Source organism: Pelmatolapia mariae, linkage group LG17 (genome assembly GCF_036321145.2).
Source record: "Pelmatolapia mariae isolate MD_Pm_ZW linkage group LG17, Pm_UMD_F_2, whole genome shotgun sequence".
NCBI lineage: Eukaryota > Metazoa > Chordata > Actinopteri > Cichliformes > Cichlidae > Pelmatolapia > Pelmatolapia mariae.
Genome location: NC_086242.1, coordinates 14751109 through 14773717, shown reverse-complemented (window position 1 = coordinate 14773717; position 22609 = coordinate 14751109). Strand labels below are relative to the sequence as shown.

The following is a 22609-nucleotide window of genomic DNA, read 5'->3' as shown; positions in this document are numbered from 1 at the left end:
AATATGTAAGTATGTATGTAATATGTAGCTACTCGTTTCATCAATAAAAAGGCCAAAGTAAGTTAGAAGAAAAGGTTTCTTTAAGAGACCCTGTTTGGCATGCTGTTTAATAATTATCTTGTGAAACGAATATCCTTATATATTGCAGGTTATAAATACTCTGTTTATCCTTTAAGCCATTTTTAATCAAGAAAAAAAAGCTTCAACAGCATTAGCTTTTCTGTGGATTTTTAAAAAATGAACCAGAATTATAGGGTTACTACAAATGATCTCATTAGAGAAGTTTATTTGGATACCACAGATTAATGCCAACAAGGCATTACAGTTAAAGTTAGTGTATTATTATATCAAAACACAGAAAATAAAATGACATTCGTGTCTAAGTGCTTTCATATGAAATTAAACATCAGTGCTTTGTTACAATGATTTTGCAGTCGAACTCAAAAGCATACATGTGTTGTGTTCTGCAGCTATGAGTGCATTTTAACAGCATATTCTTGTAAATGTCATAAAAAGACATAACAGATATATACTCTAAATGTTAGTGTTTAAACTTCTTTTAAATAAAAAAAATTATATATATGTATATACTGTATATACTAAAATTCATTTGGGGATCATTTTAAAGCATCATTACAAGAAAGGTTAAACAAAAAAAAAAAGTGTTCTTCCTGCAGATTTGCATTAGCTTTCATTACCCTGTGACAGAAGGTATAACGGATGACTGGCCTGGATATTCAGCTTCCAATAGTTTGGAAGAGCTTCTCCGAAACATGGATATTTATCCACACATACATCAACAGACGTATGTTACAAAATAAACTACATTTTAAAAGCTTAAAAAGGTAAAAAGCTTCAGTAAGGCATTATCTTCACTTTTTGTTCAGCTTCATATTCATTTACAGTGTCCTCTCTAGGTCTACTGCCCATGTAACATGGTTGGACACAGTTATAACAGACGAATAAAATCACTGTGGCGGCACATCAGAGTCCGGGCAGATCTCTCTGGCCACACCATGGATGCTTTTCCTCTTCTTCCAGTGCAAGTGTCTGTAGATGGAGTCAAAAACTGCCACCGTGTAGTGTGCAAACAGGCTTGTCCACTTCACTGCATCCACCATCCACTGCACTGAGCGTCCAGCAAATGCCACAAACACTGTGGTGTAGTGTGCCAGCAGCAGAAGGCTCCTCCCCAACTGCTTGCAATGGTTGATAAGCAGGTGGACTCTTTGATCATGCCTTACCATTATTATAATTTGCTCTGTATTGCTCTACAAACAGATATGATTTTTTTTATACCAGTCTTCGTTTTCTTAGTCTATATGTTTATGTAGATACTCCCCGACGAGCAGTAGGCGCTTGTAAATTTGCATACAGTCCCTTACACACGTAGCTCCCGCTCGTCCAATCAGAGCAGAGGAAGTTTTGTTTCCGGGAATGTTTGGTGATGTGGCTCTGCTCTGAAATCCATCCGAGGAATTATATCAAATAAAAACCAGACACATTTACCTGGAAAGCACTCGTACAGGTGAGTCAAAAGTGTTTTCTTTTAAAAACCCACCCCTGACTGGGCTACATAACAGAGCTGTCATGCACAGAGGAGAAAAACTCTGCGAAGCCGCTTTAAAAGACGCTGTCCTTATTTACCTGTTATCAGCGTCAGCTAGCCGAGTAGCTCCAGCTAACTTGTTACTGTGTCGTGGAAACTACGGCCACAATAAACGGATGTTTTCACAGAGCATCCTGTTCACGGCGCCGTCTCCTCATCTTCAGATGTATTTGCTGGTTTCTGAAAACATCAGCATCCAGCCACTCGGAAAGTGTTCCCGTCCATTTTCGCGTTAGCTAGCTTATAATCTTTGCTGTTCTCAAAAAGAGTGACGCAGCCGCAGTGGAGCGTCCAGTAGGTTCGGAGAGATTCGGCTCTGTCCGCTCCAGCTCGGAGAACTTAGTGGGAATTTATGCTTCGGGGGGAAATATACACAGAAAATATGTCGCAACCGCAAACTTCTGTGAAATCCAACGACCTAAACGACGACGTAACCTAGTTCTTGTTTTTCTTCTTTGGACCTCAATGGCGGGGGCAGACCAACTTATACAGCGCACACCTCCCTTGAACTAAAACTACACGACCCGTCGTCCCAGCCCGCATCTGCTGTGATTGGTCTGTTCAGTACCGTCAATTATTCCTAAGCATTTCCGCAGTGGGAGAATAACAAACATCGCCTCTATATAAGGAATAATATTTGAGATAATAGTATAAAGATAACGACTGACAAATCTCAGCAACTTCCTGGAGGGAAATTGCTAAAACTATCGGAATGGGCGTGAGGGGATCTACAAAGCCAAGTGGGAAAAACTTGAAAACTCCCAGCATTTTGCTTCTAAAAAAACAAAACAAATTACTGACTGGCACGGCATATAAAAACACTAGGACACCACCATATTGTAATGAAAGCATACACTTTGATTTGTTGTATCTAATATGTTTGCTTATATTGGTAAATAGGCTGTAGACAACAAGATTTGTGTAGGGGCTATATATAAAAAAAAGTTACCCGTTTTGCAAGTATCTCTATGATACTAAGTGGTGTTAAGCTAAGCTAAAAACTGAAGAGATTTTTGGCTGTTTTTGTTTGTTTGTTTCTTGGCATACATCTTTGAAAAAGTTTGATAAATCTGACAAAACAACCTGTTTGCAGTTAGTGGCACTTTAATTGCTTTTGTAAAGCTTAAGAAAGACATTTGGCCAGCTGTCAGAGTTGCAGATGATTAAATACATTTGTCTACTTTGCTTCTGCAACAATGTGAATTTTCCTTCTCTGGGACTAATAAAGTCCATCTCATCTCATCTCAATATTTTTAAAATTTCCTGCTCGTTTTGGCTCAAGAACTCTCAGTCAAACCTCAGAACATTTTATACAGTTAATGACAGCAGTGCCTTTGTGTGACGGGATAATTCGTAACCTACTGCCTCCAAGTTTTGACCTTTACTCTCAAACACGCCTCTTTCCACTGCCTGCCTGTGCACACAAAGCAAAATCAATATGTTTGTATTCATGCCTTCACAGAATGTGTTATAATTTCCACCACATTTGAGGGGACACATCAATTTTACAGGAAAGTTATCTTTCCAACTTTTAATGTGATCAGCTGTACAATTCAAATGAAAAACAAACAAATCTGTTATAGCAAAAATATATATATTAAAAAAATTAAAAGTACAGTAAGCTGGTTGTATAAGTGTGCACACCTTTAAACTCATTCTTTGTTGAAACATGTTTTGGTTCAAAGCATGTGCGCATCCTTCCTCACTCTTCTTTACAAAAGCGCTCCAAAGGTGTCAGATTGCGAGGGCATCTCTTGTGGACAGCCCTCTTGAGGTCACCCTACAGATTTTCCTTTGGATTTAGGTCTGGGATCTAGCTGGACCATTTGAAAACTTCTATTTTCTTGTGATGAGCTCATTCTTTAGTTGACATGGCTGTATGATTGTCTCCATGGTTGTGTTGAAAGTTGAAATTCCTCTTTTATCTTCAGATTTCTAGCAGACACCTGAAGGTTTTAGGGCAAAGTGACTGGTATTTTGAACTGTTCATAATTCCCTCCACACTGACTAAAGCCCCAGTTCCAGCTGCAGAAAAGCAACCCAGAGTATGATACTTCCTCCACCATACTTCACCATGGGTATGACATTCTGTTGGTGATACAAAGTGTTGGTTTTGCACCAAGTGTACCTTTTGGAGTTTTGGGGTTGGGGTTAAACAGGCTCTTAAATTGAAGGGAAGTGTGGACAAAAGAAGACTGAATGCTTCAACAAAATATTAGTGTAAGGGTGTGCACAGGTATGCAACCAGTTTATTCTACATTTCAATTTGTTTTATTATTATTTATGGTAGTGTCATATTTTTAACATCATAAAAACCTGGCATTTTGACAGGGGTGTGTACACTTTTATATCTACTGCATATAAAATTTGTCACATATCAGTACGGGACATAAATTATGCATTAGAGGTTCATCTAGACTGAAACCCATGATTCCCCCCCGTTTTCTTTTTCTTTCTTTTTTTTTTTTTACTTTCACAGTGCCATCTTTATGTTAAGCCGTCTGGCCACAGTCCTCCAGGAGCTCTCTGGAGAGGAGGGCCAAGATGGAGAACAGCAGGTGAGAGAGCATCAGATAAATTTTAACAGCCAATAATGAAGAGATTTTGAGCCAGCAGTGTCCCTGGTATTTAAAGGTCTAAACCTTATGTTGAAGAATCAGAGCTTTAATTACTCCTTTTACAGGGCACGCTAGTGCCTCAACTCCCTTCTGATGAGGGTCAGGCTCCAATGGGGTCAGAGGTACCTGAGGAGACCATGGAGAGGCTGGCCCACCTGGAACAACTGGTGGTCCAGCTGAAGGAGCTCATCCGAGACAAAGATACCCAGCTCTTCCAAAAGGACACTGAGCTGACCAACAAAGATGCTCAGCTTAAGGTACGTAAACCTCTGTGTGTTTGTGCTTGTGGGTTTCTTCATACTTTTGACTGTGATATTTTGAGTGTTATTTTGCTTCACATTACAGAACGAGAGAGAAGAAGCTGAGGCCCGTTTCACCAAACTCAAGCTGCAGGCCAAAGCCAAGATGGCGTCGCTCACAAAACAGATAACTGAGCTAAAAGGACAAGAAGGCACAACAGTGAGTTTTAGTGCGGTTAAAAGTTGTGAGGAGAACACGGCTAACACTTTTGGGTCTAATGCACTTGGCAAAAAAGAGGACATTAATTGATTTGTTATTTGTGTAGACAAGGATACGCAGCTGGCTAACCACACACCAGCAGTAAATCTCATGTCCTTTGATTTGATCTGACTTGAGCATCTGTTCTGTCTGCAGCAGAGTCCAGACAGCTCTTTCACTGGAGCTGGCGCTGCAGTTGAAGAGGAGCTCCAGGAGCTGAAGAAGAAGCTGAGCGAGGAGGAAGCCAGGAGCCGGGAGCTTGAAGAGAGACTTCTGGCCTCTGAGCAGCTACTACAAGAGAAGGAGGCTGCCCATGCTGAACAGGTGATGCAGAATATCTGTGGGTGTAGACCTTTAAAATTAATACTAGTGCTATCTCTGAATGAGTTCCTTTGTTTTTACTTTCAGCTGCAGAAACTGCAGGCGGTGGTCTGTGAGAAGGACGTGCGTTTCCAGGAACAGATTCAGAAACATGAAGAGGAGCTGCTGAAGGCAACAGTGCAGTCTCAGGATGAGGGCGAGCTTCAGAAGGTAAAAGACTGTCCATTTATTTCTCTGGCATAAGTAACAAATTAGGCTGTGGTTTCTTCATTACTAGCTGACTGATTCCACCTGAGTCTGTACTGTTGCTGAACTTCGTATTAAGTGTTTAAAATGGTACAGAAACGCTGAAATATTCTATTTGTTGCATACAGTTTGCAATACAAATGGTGGCTTATGTGAAATCTAACATAGCTGCTACTGTTTCTGAGGCCTAATTTAATTTTTGTAGCCCAAAATCACCCATGTGGCATAAGAGTGATGTATCATCAAATGGTTTATCAGGGAAAAAGGGGGGGACCTATGCTCCTAAAAGTGTCAATGAACTATAATCAACCCTGGGGTCATAAACACACACAAACAGTTTCAGTTTGTGAAGCAGTGAAAGTGCACCATAGTTTCCACCCTTCACATATACATTGACGGTGCATTACACTGCCTGTTTTTATGGTGTTTTCCTCAGGCCCTGCATGCAGCTCAGCAGCGCTGTGAGGAGCTAGAAGAGGCCCTGAAGTCTCGTGCAGGAGAGCTGGAAATGCTGCAGCAGGAAGTGAGCAGTGCTGATCAGCAGAAACAGGTACAGATGCTGTTTGACTAGATAGCTGATATGATTGTTTGCCTGCTTAAAGCTTGTTGGTTTTGACGCTGTTCTATATTATAGCAGCTATTTGCTCGTGATAAAAAGATGATCAAACAAAGACACGCCCTACATTTAGATGACAAGTTGTTATTATTATACGTTGTTTCTCTGAGCTAGATAAAAAACACCCACTCATTCAGTCTTTTTTGTTCTCCTCAGATCCTGACTGGTCAGTTCCGGCAGATGGAGCAGGAGCTGGCGGAGGCCGCCAAGCTGAGGGAGGAGGAGAAGCAGCAGTGGGCTGAACAGGCGAGCAGGGCTGATGCAGAACTCGCGGGCCTCCAAGCCAGCCTGGAGGCCCTGGAAAGAGAGAGAATGGAGGTGGTGAAGCAGGAGAGCGAGCTGGCCTCCCTGAGAGAAGCAGAGGGTGCGAGTCAGGAGGCGCTGGAGAAGGAGAAGATGGAAGTCGCCAGATTACAGGCAGAGCTAACTGTGATGAAAGAAGCTGAGCTTGTAGCCGCACAAGCAAGTGAGAGAGACAGGGTGGAAATCGCTCGGCTTGAAGGCGAGCTCTCGTCAGTGAGAGAGGCAGAGTCTGCAGCTGTCCACGCCAGGCAGGACGCCTCGGAGAGGGAGAAATCTGAAGTGGAAAAATTGGAGAAAGAACTTGCTTCCCTCAGGGAAGAGCAGGAAGATATGCAGAAGAAGGGCGAGCTCTTCACTGAAATCTGGAAGCTTCTACATTCTCTGGCTGAAGAAAATGTGCCTGAGGAGATCCCTGTCCCTGTTGACCCGTCTCATCTTCTGGGCACCGTGCACTCCATCGAAGCACAAATGACAAGACTGAAAGACAAATGCAGTGCAAGTGAGGAACAATGTGCCCAGTTCACTCACAGCATGGAAACTCTGCAGGGTATGAGTGTTTATCTTGACGTCTGTTTGTGGGATTCTGTGAATTCATCTTTTTACTAATACAAACATCTTATTTTCAGAACAACTTGAAAGAAAAACTACAGAACAGGAGGAGACCAACACTAAGATACAGCAGCTGGAGCAGCAAATTGTAACGGTAAGTACAAAAGTACAGAAGCAACTTTTAAACCTGCTAAAGTCTGACAGTTGTGGCCCTGCTTGACCCTGGCTAACTTAAACCTTTGTTTCCTGTTAAAACAAGAGTTTGTTATTCCCACTGTTGCCTAGTTCTTGTTCATATGGCATCATAATTGATCATTGGGATTCTCTATAATATTGCAGGGGGTTGACCGCTACACTTACTTTATTTATTAAGTCATTCCTTTGCTCATACCTTTCTTGCACTTAATGAAAGTTTAAGTTACTGTGTTGTGTTGTGTTTAGTTGTGCGTAGTGCCGATGTGGGACAGTTACCAATTTTGTTGTACTATTGTACTAGGTATGACTGTGCAATGACAATAAAGAGTTGTCTTATCTTATCTAATCTTATCTTACACCAGTAAGGTGAACTCAACAATACTTCTCAGTATTAATTTTATCTTTATTATCTTGAGGCCCTCCACACCAGTCCCAGTTTTTCATGAGGGAAAATTAATTGCCCACCTGCACCTGCCTGACAGCATAAATATCATTTAGATGAGTGTTTTTGCGAAGTGGTGCTTAACTGAAAATGGAACTCAGTAGTAGTAATAGCTATAGACTGTATTTAAAAGAACGATGTAGTCACAGTGTCACTCATCTGTGCGTGGACTTGGTTAGTATTTTGTCCTTTCCCAAGTTGGGAGTTTTTTTGGAGCTAGAAGTGACCATAATAGTGGAGTGCTAAACTACCAGCTAATGCTAGCTAGCTTGGTAAGGCTGTATGGGTGGACTGCACACATGTAGGTACAGGCTAATTAGTGCCAAGTAACTAATTTATAAAAACTAAAAAAACTTTTGGACAGGCTGTTGGCAATGTGGGTGACTAGTTAATTAGATGTTTATATACATCACACCTTAAGCAATTGCAGTTACCTGTTACTCCAGAGATGTTACAGTGCTCGTCGTGTCCTTTCTGAATGCATTGCGAACTGATCTCAATATGCAAATAAATTGGTTGTGCCTCACAGCCCACAAAATGGCGCACACCCAGGAGGGAGGGACACAAGGGCCAGGTGTTTTTCATTTTCAAAGGGCAAAACTTGCAGCTACTACTCAGAAAGACTGGGTGGTGTAAATGGTGTCCTAAAATAGAGGGCTTACATTTTGCACTTACCTGTTTGTTTAACACAGGATATAAGCAGCCTATTTCACTAGAGATACACATCACAAAGCAGTCCCAAATAAGCTCTGTGATGACATGAAAGCTTTATCATCTCTACGGAGCTTCAGCCTGAGTTTCTTAGTGTCTTTGTCCTGAGGTTCTTTTATGGCATCTCTGTGTTTATTATTAGAAAAAGTGTGAGACTGGTAGCTAAGTACAAGTACTTCTGCAGATGTAGACGTGTCATTTGTACGTTTTGCCATCTGTCAACAAAGTCATCCTTTGTTTTGAGATCAGGACGGTCAAACTGGTTTTATCGGCTACTCCCAGTCCAGGTCACAGCTTCAGTCTGGACAGGTGATCTCTGTCAGACTCAGACAGGACAGCAGACAGACAATACTTCATGTCAGTGTTAGGAATATCGTCTAATCCCTCCTGGGCTGATCTGATGGTCAGACTGACTGACCCGACCGACATACAGCCTGCTGCTGATAGAGATTTAAACTAGAAGAGCAGCCTTGGAGGGTTTCTGTATCCGTTTTTACTAATATTTTAATGCTTTGTATGCTTTATATGCTTTATCAGCTTTATTGCTCTGATTTCTATTAAGTTATATTGTTAAATGGTTTTAGCTTTGTTTTCACTTTTATTTTGAAAAGATTAAAAAAACATATGATCATCAAGTTCAAAGCACAACAAGAAGTCTCCTCCTGCATCCTCTCAAACTTAGTTTAAAATCACAACACTGGTGAGAGTAGTGTAAACACCGAAAATGACATTTACCTGTGGACAGGGTGAATGTCAAAATCCTTATCCACTAGCTTTCTGCCTTTTGTGTAATGTGAAATGGTTTCTTTGTTGAAGTACTTTTTTGCACCGTTGTAGTTTGCAGGATGTCTTTGAGCTTGTCGCTTTTTTTTTGTTGTTCTTTTAGATGTCGGAGAGACAAGAAGCGGCTGAACCAACACAGGATTCATCTGAAGCTGAAAAAGGTACGGTATGATTCCTAAAATAAATGCACTCATTATTTGGAGACAGAATCGAACAGGAAGTTAAAATCTGTATAAAATATTTCTTTGAGATTCCAGAGATTAACAGAAGGCTTCCATATTTGTTTGTCTTTATGAGGGCAGCCCATTTAGAAATGGGAATGAAATTCAGGTCCTAATTTAAACCATTAAATAAGGTTGAATTCTGTAGCTTTTAAAATTATTTGACTAAATTAATTTTTCCTAATTTATTAAAAAAATATAATGAAGGTGAAATCAGAGTGGATTTTCTTTAGAGTGAAGGTGTCTCTACTTTTAATCTGTAAGTCATGTTTCACTGCAAGAGTCCCACTTCCAAATAGAATAAATAAATTAATAATAAAAATATCATCCCACATTCATAAATATACATCTATAAAACTACAGTACAACTATAGAAATACATCACAGCATTTTATTATTCAGTATACTCATTGCTTTTAGGCACAAATTATTTTTATCATTATTATTATTTATTTTTGTATGCTGGTTATATACGTACAGTTTTTCTTCAACCACGGTGACATCCAACACATTTTGATCTCAGGAAGGCTGAACATAAACCACCTGCTTTTCTTTAAATGTAAAGAAGTGCATTGTAAAATTCTTAATATTCACATTACAAAACCGATAGTTAACAGTCTTTGAAAAGTTCACAAGAAAAATTTTATTAAAGTATTTTATTTTAATTTACTCATATTTGGTAAGTGTTTATAATTTTAGCAGTATGTGTTTTTCACATTCAGTCTGCCATTGTGACAAATAAAACCTGCTGTTGTAAATTAAAGAAAGGCGTCAGTGCTGATCTTCTGCTTGTCCACCCTACTTTGGTGTGATAGAGCAATAAGGAAGCTGTAAAACCGACAATAATTCAGACGTCGGGTTTAACTAAATTTAAAATTCCTGACAACCGTTCTCAGAACTCGATCCATTTTTAACAACTTGCAATACAAAGTGGAAAACGTGCCCTCCTTTTCTGTAAGTTAAACACTTTGCACAGACATCCAGTGAACTTTCTGTTCCTTTGCCACCAACTGTATGTTTCACACTCCTGGACCAGACAATCTAAGATCATAAACATTTTCTTTGGCTTTATTTGTCACATTATATATTCATTTTCTCAATGCCAAATTATCTGTGTGAACTTTGAACAATATTGTATTGCAGCAGCACACACCCTCTATTTGTGTTTGTTTTTAGACTGCACTTGCATTTGTTTTTGATTTGGTACTGCTTATTTTAGATCATTCTTATCATTCGTTTCCTATTTAATTTTATTTCACAGCACACATACTGGCCCTGGAACAGCAGCTGCTGGAAAAAGACAACGAGCTGGTTGTTTTGCAAGAATCCCTCATACTTGCTAATAAGCGAAGCTTAAGTGAGCTTTCACCAAATGAAAACTGTGATCAGACCCCAGATCAGGTTGAGGATGCTGTTACGGCTCCCCTCGATAGCTCTGCAGCCCTTTCTGACTTCATGGCAGACACCCAAGAAGAAGAGAGCACTTTAGTTGCTGAGGACACCTCTGTTCTCTCCATTTCTGCTGAGAATCAGAGCAGTCCAGAGCTAATAGGAAACCAGTCAGATTCCCCAGAGGAATCCAAAGGCACCTCATCGGATGAAATGGTCGCCAGTAGTGATTCAGAGGTGGCTCACAGCAGCTGGACACTCCTGGAAGCTGTGAATCAAGATGGAGGTCAAGAATGGCCCTCCATCGTCCAGGACTTTGGTCAGTCGTGGGTGGCGACAGGCATGGAGCAAGAAACCACCACAGTTCAAGTCGAGTCCTCGTCTGTCGTCATCAGAGAGACAGTTCAGGTTCATGTAAGTCAGCAGAGTTCTTCCTCCTCGTCCCATGAAGCCAATGTTCACTCCGGCCAGGTCTTCGCTCAGGCCTTAGCTGAGGAGCTCCAAAAGAGGTACAGTGAACTTCTGGCTGAGCTGCAGAGGCTCAGAGAGACAGCTGCAGAGTCACAGGAGAAAATAAAGAGTCTGGAAGAGGAAACAGAATCCCTAAGTGCTGCTAAAGAAGTGGCTGAGTCCAAGGCTGCGAGTTTAGCAGAGGAGCTCAGTTCAGCCAGAGAGGAGCTAAATAAACATTCCCAGGAAAGCAGCTCTGTAGCGAAGAAGCAGAGCGTTGAATTTCAGCTTCTTGAAGAACAGATAGACATTTTAAACAGTGAGAATAAAACCAAGGACGACCGACTTCAGGCTTTGCAGACAGCTCTGGAAACGGCCCAACATGCTCTCTCTGAGCAGGAGGGTCAGGTTAGGATGCTCAGCACTCAGCTAGAGGAAAGAGAACTCCTCGCCTCTGAGCTGGAGAGGAGGCTTCAAGACATGGAAAGCAGCATGTTGGAATACTCCCAGACATCAGATCTCAATACTGAGTCTTTGTCAAAGAAGGACTCTGAGATTAGCGAGCTACAGCTTCGTCTCAATCAGAAAGAGCAGGAGATGCTGGAGCTCAATGACAGCATGTCTGCTAGACTCCTTCAAGCAGAAGAAGAGAAGTTCCAGATTGACAGCGAGATGAACAAACTGAAGGAGAAGATGGAAGAACTTCAGAAGGTTAAAGAGGAGAAACAGCAAGAGACCACTGAAGACTCACCTGTCCTTGTAGACGATGAAGTTGCTTGCTTACGGCAGGAGAAAGAAGTCATGGAAAAGCAGCTGACAAACACAAAGAAGAAGCTGCAGGCAGCACTTGTGCAGAGAAAAGATCTCATGAAGAAGGTTGCTGACTTTGAGGCAGAAGCGAAGAAATGGAGTGAGAGGGATGAGGCGGCAACGGGAGAAATTCCTGAAAAGTCAGAAGGACACAAGATTGAGGAGATGGAGGTAAAACTTGTGGAGCTCGAGCAAGCTTTAAGATACAAAGAGGAGGCAGTTGAGAGTCTTGAGCAAAAAATAACAAAGCAGGACCAAGTTCTCGCTGAGACTCTGGCTCTGAATAGAAAGCTAAGTGAAGAAGCTGAGATTTCTCCTGAAACAAACGCATTACAATCTCAGGTGACATATCTCGAAGCAGAGTGTGAAACGCTGCAGAAGAAGCTTCAAGAGGTGCAAGAGTCTCGCAAAGAAACTATCCGTAAGGCAAAGGAAAAAGACCGGCACCATCGCGAACAGCTCAAGCAGCAGAAAGAGGAATACAGTGGCCTTATGGAGCGTTTTGAGGTCCAGAGCAGTGAACAGGAAGTTCTTCTCACTAAACTGAGAGAACTAGAAGAAAAGGTGAGCGCTGAAAGAGAAGATCCAACTCCTCAAGAGCCAAAACACAGGGTGGAAAACATGGAAAAGCCTTCAGGAAATGATTGGGTCCAGGAGGACTGGGTTGATTTTGCTTCACCTGAGACTGATTCATCACAACCGCAGTCCAGCGATCCATGTCAGCCTACGTCTGAGGTCCTCTCTGAACAAATGGAGGATTCTCTGAAAACTCTCAGAGAGGAGATCCAGACTCTACGGACAGCAGGTGAGGAACTCGAGAGGCAGCTGCGGGAAACCCAGGCCAGCCTGTCGCAGAAGGAGACTGAGTTATTGGAAGTGGGCAAAGAGCTGCAAGCACTCAAAGAAAAGGAAAGGCAGATTGATGCACTTTCTGCAGAAGTTGATGACCTCAGAGAGAAGTATCGCCAAGCCGAGTCTCACGCTGAAGCCCTAAAAGCAGAAATGGACGCTGCAGCCAAAGCAGCAGCCGCAGAGTCCTCGTCTTCAGTCGCAGCTCTTCAGGATGAAGTCGACAGCTTCAAGCAGTTTCTCGACAACAAGAATTTCGAGATAATGGAGCTAAGTCAGCAGCTGAGTGAGCAGAACACACTTATAAATTCTATGCAAGACACAGTGGCCCAGAAGGATCAGCTGATAGCTTCATTACAGGATGAGCTGAAGGCCGAAAAGGAAAAGTCACACAAGTTAGAGGTTGAGGTTCCACTGAAGCAAGAAGAGGACAAAGACAGTGAGGAGAAGATCCAGCAGCTTCAACGAAAGCTTCAGGCTGCTCTGATCTCTCGCAAAGACGCTCTTAAAGAGAACAAAACCCAGAAGGAGCAGCTTGCTTCGAGCGACAAGGTTATAGCTGAGCTACAGCAGAAAATTGAATCTGCTGAAGATGAGCTGGAGAAGCTGAGAGCTGAAAGAGTTCGACTGATTGAAGAGGTTGACCGGACATTATTGGAGAACCAAAGTTTAGGATCCTCGTGCGAGAGCCTCAAGCTGGCAATGGAAGGTGTACTCAATGAGAAAGATGCCTGCAAGAGAGAAGTGGAGCTGGCAAAAGAAGAAGCAGCCAGAACATGCAGAGAATGGGAGGAAAAGGTTCAAACCATGAAGGATGAGTACGAGACACTTCTCAAATCTTATGAAAATGTGAGCGATGAGGCGGAGAGAGTGAGACGAGTCCTGGAAGCTGCGAGGCAGGAGAGACAGGAGCTGGCGGCAAAAGTCAGGACTCATGAGACGGCAAGGCAGGAAGCTGAAAGACAAGCGGAGGAAGCGCAGAAGGAGGTCAGTGCAGTAAAGGATAAAATGAGAAAGTTTGCCAAAACAAAGCAGCAGAAAATTTTAGAGTTGGAGGAAGAGAACGAGAGGCTCCGAGAGATCCAAGAAAAGCCGTCAATAAAACAAGAAGACAAAGCTCCTGGGGATGAACTTGAGCAGCTTCAAGAGGAGCTGAGAGCTTTGAAAGCTGAGCTACATGCTACAGTGGCAGAAAGAGACTCTTTAGGGCAGCAGATTGAAGGTCTGAGGGAAGAACTTGCCCAAATGAGAGAAAAGGAAAATGATCATGTAGAAGAGGTTGTCACTGCCCAGAAATCAGATGCAAGTACGATGACAACAGAGCCTGCTGAGATTCAGAATAAGGACAAAGAAAAACCAGTAATGCCAGAAGAGATTCAAGATGACCAAATAGTGGCAGCAACTGCAAAAGAAACCCATTCGCAACCTGCCGAAGAAAAAGACAAAGCAGAAATGAGTGAAAAAGCTCAGATGCTACTGGAAAATAAAATGAGGGAGGTCAAGGCTGCTTTCACCACTGAGAGGGAACAGTGGCAGGAGCGAGAAGCTGAGCTCAAAGCTGAACTGGCCTCTCTCGAGCGACATCTCCAGGAGAGTAAGGAGAAGGAGAGCCTCTCAGTCTCTTTAGAGAAGTGCCTTGAAGAGAGCAAAGAAAGAGAAAGGAGCCTGATTGAAGAGGCTTCAAAGAGGGAAACCCAGTTCAAAGAACTCCTCAGAAGTCTTGAAGCTGAAAAAGATAATCTGGAGGAGCGTCTGATGAACCAGCTGGCTCAGCTCAATGGAAGCATCGCTGGCTACCAGCAGGAGGCAGCTGAGAACCGGGAGCACCTCACCGAGCTGCAGCGGGAGCTCGAAAGGTTAGAGAGGGAAAAAGCCGAACTCGAAGCCGAGGCTCAGAGTGAGAAAGACCGAGCTGCCAGGCTGGAAGAGGACATGAGGCAGGCCCAGCGGGAAAGAGCTGAGGCCGAAGCAGAGTCTGGTAAGCAGAGGGAGCTGGAGCAACAGCTGAGGTCTGCTCAGAGGGTCAAAGAAGGCAGCCAGAGCAGAGCTCGACAGCTGGAAGAACTGCTGAGGGAGAAACAGCTGGAAGTCCGTCAACTGCAGAAAGACTGCATCCAGTACCAGGAGAGGATCAGCGAATTGGGAAGAGAAGCGAAGGCGCTGCAGATAGGTCACGATGAGCTCTGCAACAAACTGGAAAAGTCCCAGCTGGAGGCCTCCAAAACTCTAGAGGACCTGAAAAGAACTGAAGCAGAGGTTGCTAGTTATAAATCCCAACTAGATGAGGCCCAGAAACAGGCGAGCGAGGCATTAGCTGCCAAAAAGACCATCGAACAGAGCATCCAGCAGAGAGAGGCTGCTCTAAAAGCTGAGGCAGAGGAAACCCTGGACTCTGTGAGATTCAGGCTGGGAGCTGAGCTGAAGGAGATGGAGCTGAGACTGGAGGAGACTTATAGAGAAAGGGAGAAGGAGGAGGAAGCTACTCTGGAGGCCAGAGAGATAGCAGAAGACGCTGAGAGAAGAGCCCAGGAGACGCAGGCTCGTCTGGATGAGTCTCTGGCCAGGTTAGCTGCCTTCTCACGCTGCATGTCCTCCCTGCAAGATGACCGGGACCGAGTTGTTGACGAGGCCCGGCAGTGGGAGAGTCGCTTTAACGGTGCCCTGCAGGCTAAGGAGGCTGAAGTTCGAGAGGCTGAAACACGTGCCAAAGGCCTCGCGGAACAGCTTCAGAAAGAAACGGCACTGAAAGAGGAACTGCAAGTCACAGTTGAAAGGTAAGAATGTTCCCTTTGAATTTGTCTGTTTTACTGAGTTTTTACATTTTAGCCTATAATCCAGTTTGTTGGTCCTTTCAGGTTAGAGAAAGCAGACAAGGATTGGCAGCTAAGATTGGAAGAAAAGGGGAAGAAAATCACAGAGACCCAAGCTGCTCTGGAGGAGGAGAAGAAGAAGCTTCAGCAAACCGCAGCTGAATTGGAGTCTGCACAAAGTGAAGCTCACACCTTGAAAAATGAAATAGAGAGTCTTCATCAGAGACTTCAGGCTCTGGAGGAGGCCGTGGGTAGGCTGCAGGGCGATGTCGAACAGGCCAGGTTGGAGCTACAGGAGAGGGAAGCAGAGGAGAGACGACTTTGTCTGAACGTGGAGCAGCTGGAGACGGACCTGCGATCCTCCAAAGCGCTGACAGAGACCTTACAGGCTGAGTTAAATGAGAAGGAAAGGAGAGAAGTGGAAATGCTCGGGGAGCAGGAGCAGGCTGTCGCTCAGGTATGAATGGACTTTAATTTACTGAAAAATTCCAAGAGAAATGTTAGAGATTCCTAAAGTGTGTCATCTATTTCTAAGGCTGCAGACGAGGCAAGAAAAGAGGCCGACAGCAGGGCACGAGAAGCCGAGGAGGAGCTCGCGCAGAGAAGAGGAGAAGTGCGTGATCTGGAGGAAAAGCTGCGAAAAGCTGAGGAAGAGAGCAACAACAGAAAAGCCAGGCTGGACTCTTTCACAAAGGCCATGGGCTCCCTGCAGGACGACAGAGACAGAGTCCTCAACATGTACAAGCAGCTGGAAGAGAAACACTTGCAGGTAATGTGTAAAAACAGTACAGACTGAAAGGTGTACAGAGCTTGTTTTAGCATGCCTTATAATATTTTTATTTTGTTCCAGGTGATGATGGAGAAGGATGGTTTAATCCAAGAGGCAGCAGGAGAGAATAACAGCCTTAAGGAAGAGCTGCGCTCTCTGCTGGTCCAGAGAGACGACTTGTATGCTGAAAGGGCCCAGCTGTCTGCTCAGCTTTATGGATATCGAGATGAACTTAAACAGGTTTTAAGCATGAAGGACTCCCAACACAAACAGCTTTTGGCAGCCCAGAGGCAGCGTATTGTGTCTTTAGAAAAGGAACATGAGGAGTTGAAAAGTCAGTTAAAGAGCCTGAGCACAGTCAAAGAGACCGAAGTGGTGCACAAGGTGGAGAGCGAGACTCTTAGTCAGGCAGCTGAGAGGAGGCCTGCATCACAGGTAATGGATGCACCTGGTGCAGAAGTTGAGAAGCTTAGGGAGCAGCTGCAGGCAGCAAGAGAGCAAGTGGCAGCTTTGGAAGAGACTTTACATAGAGAGAGGAAAGAGCATGAGAGCAAGAGCAAAGAGCTAGCAGAGCTGCGATGGGAGGGAGGGGTGATGCGGACAGAGTCAGAGAGCGCTCAGGAGAGGGTGGCGGAGCTGGCCCGAGACCTGCTGGCTGTTGAACAGAAGCTGCTGGAGGAGAAAGAGGTGACAGAGAAGCTGAGACAGGAGAATCAGTCATTCTCTAAAGCCATGGCCTCCCTCCAGGACAGCAGGGACGAGGCAGTGAACAAGGTCCAAGAACTGAGCCACAAACTGGAGGAGATGAGCAAGGCAGGGGGCCACACAGCACACAGCAGCCCTGCAGGCTCCAGTGGAGAAGTTTGGGGACTGAAGAACGCACTACAGGCCCTGCAGAATGACAGGGAGAGGCTGGTGAGTAACCCCAAGTATGACAGATATTAACAGGGCATGCTTGAGTTTATATTCTGGTGACATTTACAGAATTTCAACATATTTTTCATTGATTTTTTTTTCTTTATGTGCAGCTGGAGCAGCTTAAAGCCCAGGAGTCTGAGCTGAAGAAGCAGAAGTCAGAGCTGGCTCGGCTGGGAGCAGGAGAGCTGATTAAAGTCAGCCAGGAGCTGCTTGAGGAGAAGCAGAAGAGCGAAGACATGCTGGGTGTCATAACGCAGCTGGAGAATGTGGTGGAAATGGGCAAGCAGGAAATAGAAACACTCAGGTGACACGACAAAGCAGGAATAGCATTTATTCAGATTTTTGTTGATTTTAAAGAAAAGGAGACTTAATTCAACTGTAGTATATAGTTTATGCCTCTGTGATTATATGCTCTTTAAAGCAGGCTTTGTAAACATCAGTTGTAGCTTTACAATAATCCAGTTAATGCTCATTAATGGTTTATAAACCAATTATTAACCAATCAGTAACCACTGCTATCATTTCACTGTTTAAAGTTCAAACTAAAGTTGAATTAGCTGCCAGTTTCCCATTTATTAACAATGGTTATTATAAAGTGCTCCCCAGAAAGGCACCAACTGATTTTTTTTTTTTTTTCTGTGTTGTTCTTTTTCAGGCTTGAACGCACTGATTTGATGGCTCAAGCGGAGCAGCTGAAGCAGCAGACTCTCACCACGCTGTCAGAGAGGGACCAACAACTGAAGCAGCTCACCGCCATGCTGGAAGAGGCCCGGGTGCATAAACCCAAACTCCAGCAGGAGCACTATCAGAGAGCGGTAAGCACCTAGACATTTGCTTTTGACTCAAAAGGGAAAGCTATAGATTCTCTTGACAGTGGGATGGTTAAAATATAAAGTGTTTAACTTGTTGCCTTTTAAATTTACACCCAAATCTGCTCATGAGGCCTTGTTATTAGTGTTTCAGCTCAGGCTGTTTTATCTTTGTCACAAATTCCCAGAAGTTGTCTTCTTGAATCATTCGTGTGGCACTTTAGTTATTTAAAAAAATGATTTATAAATTACTTTCCCTCCGTGCTTCTTTACTATAAACACAGACTGTACGTAAAAGCTGGCTGTAATTTCTCTGTCTGAAAAGTGAAGCCAGTGTCAAATTACCTGCTTTCTTTCTAATGATCAGCGGGAGGCGACTCCACAGGTTACGGAAAGTCAGCTTGTGTAGATATAAAATATTTTTAATAATAATAATATAAAAGGCAAATATATGTTTGGATTTGTAAAAAACTGACCACTACAAATATAAAACAAATAAGCATATAAAAAACACGACTGCAAAGGAATTAACACGAAATGCAAAAACATGTGACGGCAACAACATCAGCCACTTACAAAGGTAACACTGTCACCTCTGCAAAGACTTCCCGTAGAAGTCTAAATCGGGCATGTGAGAAAATCACGTTATTGCCCACTTAATTATCTTCCTGTTTTTTGTTTTTTTTTGTTTGTTGGTTTTTTTGTTTTGTTTGTTTGTGTTACCTCTTGCTGACAGGTTTATGGCCCCAGTATCAAATTTTAAGACAACAGTGCGCTTATTCTGTAAATTATGGTCCTCATTAAAGTCAGAAAGGAGGATAAAACAAGTTGGACCAAAGATCTACATGTCAGACAAATATGTGACATCATGAATATAAACTGTGGAAACACCAAACCACACGATAGAGATGTTAGACTTCATGTAAAAGTCAAGGTCAGGTCTATTTGTATAACACATTTAAAACAACAGAGCTGACCAAAGTGCTGTACATTAAAAGTGTGCCAAAAGGAGTTTTACGGGAAGTTTTGGTGTTTTAGGGGAAGCACCAAAAGGAAAAAAGAAACAACAAATTAAATAGAAACTGACAATAAAATGCAGTCATCTATCAGGATGTCACACTGGAGCCAAATGCCAAGGGGAATAAATGCAGATTCGTTGTCTTCTGCAGGGCGCAGAGGTACTCTCTAGCGCTCCCGGCGCCCCTCAGGAGCGCAGCAGCCTAATCGAGAGCCACACCTACATGGCTGAGGTCAAAGAGCTACAGCGGAGGTACTGTGAGATCCAAACCTTTAAAAACATGTGAATATGGCAGGCTGGGAAGCATGAATACTGATTTTTAATTTCTGATTTTTTTTATATCAGACTGGATGAAGAGACGCAGCAGAGGATGGCTGTCGAGGAACAGCTGATGGCCACGCAAGACCGACTCAAACGGTATGAACTTCAGTAGGAGATAATCTCATACTGGGAAGTTGAAGGTGCTATAAGAACATTATTTTATATTTATACTAGATGATATGAGGATGGTCCAGTTCCCTGCAGCTCTGCGGTGCTTACTGGTGTCTCTTAGCAACTCTTGTTTTTAAGTTTCCTGTTTTGGTTTGGTGTAATCGCAGGCAAGGACAGGTAAACTTACCAGCCAGCTTGTAAATATGTGGGGGCACATAGATGCTAAAGAGGGTGTGTAAATAGGCTTGTTAGAAGAAGAAGAAGGTTAACTGGTCGAGGTCATTATCAGGGATGAAGTGATTTAATTTTGGAGTCACCCAGTGTTGATATCAAGGGAAGGATCAGAAGAGTCTTACTTATTCGCTTAGGTCAGTCCAGGTGGTTATGCTCCATGTTGCCTCAGTTACATGTTTTTAATTGTGTGACACCATTATTAAGAATCAGCAAGCAATCAGCAAACAAGGGACATTTGCATGTGAATCTCTCCTTTTTTAGCTGCGATAAATTTGCTCCAGCAACAGCGATGACAGCTAACATCTGTTTTTATTGTTATTAGTCACGACCAGGCTAAATGGCACTCTGCACTGGACGGGGATTCCTCGGAGACTGCTGTTTTTATCGAGCCGCCGGAAGGAGCTGTCACTCGAGTAAGGCGCCGCTAATGTTCTCCCGCACCTCATCTGTCACCCTAATAACCGTAATAATAAAGACTTACGAGCTCAATGTTTCCCTTCACCTTGTCTCTCTCCTCTCCTTTCGCAGACCCGGAGAGGCGGTCCCGGTTTGATGCGGATGCTCCGAGTGGCCTTCTGCTCCCGTCAGCGCATGCCTCTGCTGCTCAGCCTCTACCTGCTCACTGTGCACGTCCTGCTGCTGCTGTGTCTGGGTGGATACCTCTGAAACCAGCTCCCTTTATAATAAACCTGACAGATAAGACGTGGGGAGAAACTGTAATGTGACCCGAGCCATCGCTATGATTTATATTGTTACATGAATTAATGAATTAAAGAAGGGTACAAACAAACAAACGTTGCACTTTACAGAAGTTTACCTTTTAGCCAAAGCATTTAGATTCATAAAGGGAGCGGATACCTTTGATTTTAACCATTTGGTCCTAGTACATTGAGTGTGAATGGTGTCTTTTTAGCACCGAAGCAGAGGAGAAATAAAGGGACCACAGCACATAAAGAGTTTTAGGGGAAGAGTAGATCCAGAGTTGTTTTAGGAGACCGTGCTCGTCTTGTGCCTTTACATGTGGATAAGCTGTGTGTAAAACAGATGCAGTTTGTGAGTATAACCTGAAAGGGTCACTTTAAGTTAAACATTTTGGAAAGTGTGCTTTTTAGCTTTCTGGAAGAGTCCAGAGGCTCTGAAATGACTCAAATCTAATCCCAGAGTTAGTGACTGATGCAAAGTCCTTCTAGACGCAAGCTATCTTGAAACACATCTGGGCACTTATCTGAGCATCATCGAAATTAACTGTAATTTCAGGAGGCACTGAATGCTTAAAACCAACCGGTCTGATTATTTTAAAAAGGCTTATAAAGTTTACTGACTTTGCCCCCCAAAAAGTTTTTTTAAAGAGATTTTATTCCCCCAGGAAGTTGCACCTTTAGGCTGCTTTGAGAGGCATGTCTGTCTCATCATTTATAGCATCTGTATGCAGTCTAAAATAAGGCTAACTTATAGAAAGAAGTGAAATGGTTGTGGAATTTTCCTATCACCTGATTAAAAACCCTCATATATATCTAAATCTCTGTATGTTAGTAGTAAAAACCCCACAGTGTAATGACAGCTCTCTGTTTTGTAAGCTCTGAGCTGTTAATAGCCAACCAGAGAGAAAGAAAGCTGGGACCAAGAACCAGATGTTTTTATAGATCAGATGAACCACATGTAACCTGTTAATTGCTAACTGCCTGCAACGTAAACGCAGGGATTTTGTGGAGCTAACTCCACCAGAAAGCGTTAAGCCTCTTTCTCCAAAATCCGGCTCTTCTTTTACAATGGCTTGAGGTTCAGGGCGTGCTCTTCTAGTCCAGTCTCTTCCTTATCTGCTCGTTTCATGCACAAAAATGGAGCGCAGTGCAATTTGAGTTACTTACACATTCCTGTATTATGCTGTCCTTTCTTTCCTTTTTTTTCCTAAATGGGACATTATATTAATATTTGTACATATGAACATGCGTTGTGTGGGGTTTTCCTCTTTCATGTCCAGTATGATTCCCACTCCATGCTTCTGCTGCAGATTTAGATTGTTCACAGTTTGCTCTGTACTTTTGATGGCAGAAGAAGATGAAGTTGCCTTCAGGTGTAATGTTACCACAGTGAGGAAGACTGCTGTGATTTCTAATGATATCCGTCCCATTATATTATGGACTTACCCGGATGTAGCATAACTTATATCAGAACCCTCACCCTACTCACCCTCTGTTTAATCATTGTGTTGGTGAAACTCTTTACACTGCTTCACACCTTAAACACACACCTGTATTTGTAAATAACTGTTGAAAGGGCTGTGTAGGATAATAAAGTGTCATTAAAGTTGGTGGTTTAGAATCAGGTCTCTTCAAGAATGGATCCATTTTCCTGTTAGACAGTGGGCGGTTTTTAATTTACCCTGGTTTACCCTTTATTTGGGCTTTGTTAGTTTTAAATCACTTTCTTTACTTTTACATTCATAAAATGATTCTAAATAATTTGGTTATTATATTGGAAAGCCTGTTTACCCGACCATTATCCTCATCTTCTTCTTCTTCTTCTTCTTCTGAGAGATCAAATGAAGCTCAGGTCCAGGCCAGCTGAGAGAAACGGTGGCACACTGTAACTTTTTTGAAATGCCCACATAATCTATAAAACACTAAAACTGCTTTTCTTTATGGGAGGAGGATCTGTATACACTCACTGTTACTGCTGACACAACAATCACAGCTTTTAATAAAGATATTTTTAAATGTAAGTGAGGTCTGGGTGGAAGTTTTTTGCCTCTAGCATTTTTTTTTCTTGTAATACATCAGGGACTAAAAGACAAAATAAACACTAACCTGTTTCTGGTACGTAGAAATGATGCACATAGTTTATTTAATCAGTAATTTTAAGTAATTTCTGCTTCTCTTGTAGGTCTACAGATGCTTTTGTGGATCTAACAGAATAAAGACCCAATATTTCACAGTGCTTCTTTTTTTGGACATTTTCAGACATCTGAATATTGGAGCTTTAAATAAATGTTTTATTCAACTTGAATTG

At 42.8% G+C, this 22609-nt stretch overlaps 1 protein-coding gene across 2 annotated transcripts; it reads left to right on the top strand.

Moving 5' to 3' along the window:
* Window positions 1-264: 264 nt before the first annotated feature.
* Window positions 265-22052, top strand: golgb1 (golgin B1). 2 transcript variants are annotated; one of them, XM_063460556.1, is made up of 20 exons: window positions 265-1528; window positions 4089-4167; window positions 4293-4484; window positions 4573-4686; window positions 4885-5049; window positions 5134-5256; window positions 5729-5842; window positions 6065-6758; window positions 6838-6914; window positions 8995-9052; window positions 10374-15384; window positions 15466-15877; window positions 15956-16189; window positions 16271-17104; window positions 17218-17411; window positions 17763-17922; window positions 19086-19186; window positions 19280-19351; window positions 19923-20013; window positions 20129-22052. In XM_063460556.1, exons 2-20 carry the CDS (start codon window positions 4099-4101, stop codon window positions 20264-20266), a joined length of 8853 nt encoding a protein of 2950 aa, XP_063316626.1. In that variant the 5' UTR covers window positions 265-1528; window positions 4089-4098; the 3' UTR covers window positions 20267-22052. The 2 variants fall into 2 exon arrangements, with proteins under 2 accessions (XP_063316626.1, XP_063316625.1); XM_063460555.1 differs by having other exon boundaries at window positions 4882-5049.
* The last annotated feature ends 557 nt before the right edge of the window (window positions 22053-22609 follow it).

Coding starts and splice junctions, on each gene's coding strand:
- golgb1 (XM_063460555.1), top strand. CDS start 4,099: ATGTTAAGCCGTCTGGCCACAGTCCTCCAGGAGCTCTCTGGAGAGGAG. Junction 5,257..5,728: donor ATGAGGGCGAGCTTCAGAAG/GTAAAAGACTGT, acceptor TGTTTTCCTCAG/GCCCTGCATGCAGCTCAGCA. Junction 17,412..17,762: donor CAGGAAATAGAAACACTCAG/GTGACACGACAA, acceptor GTTCTTTTTCAG/GCTTGAACGCACTGATTTGA.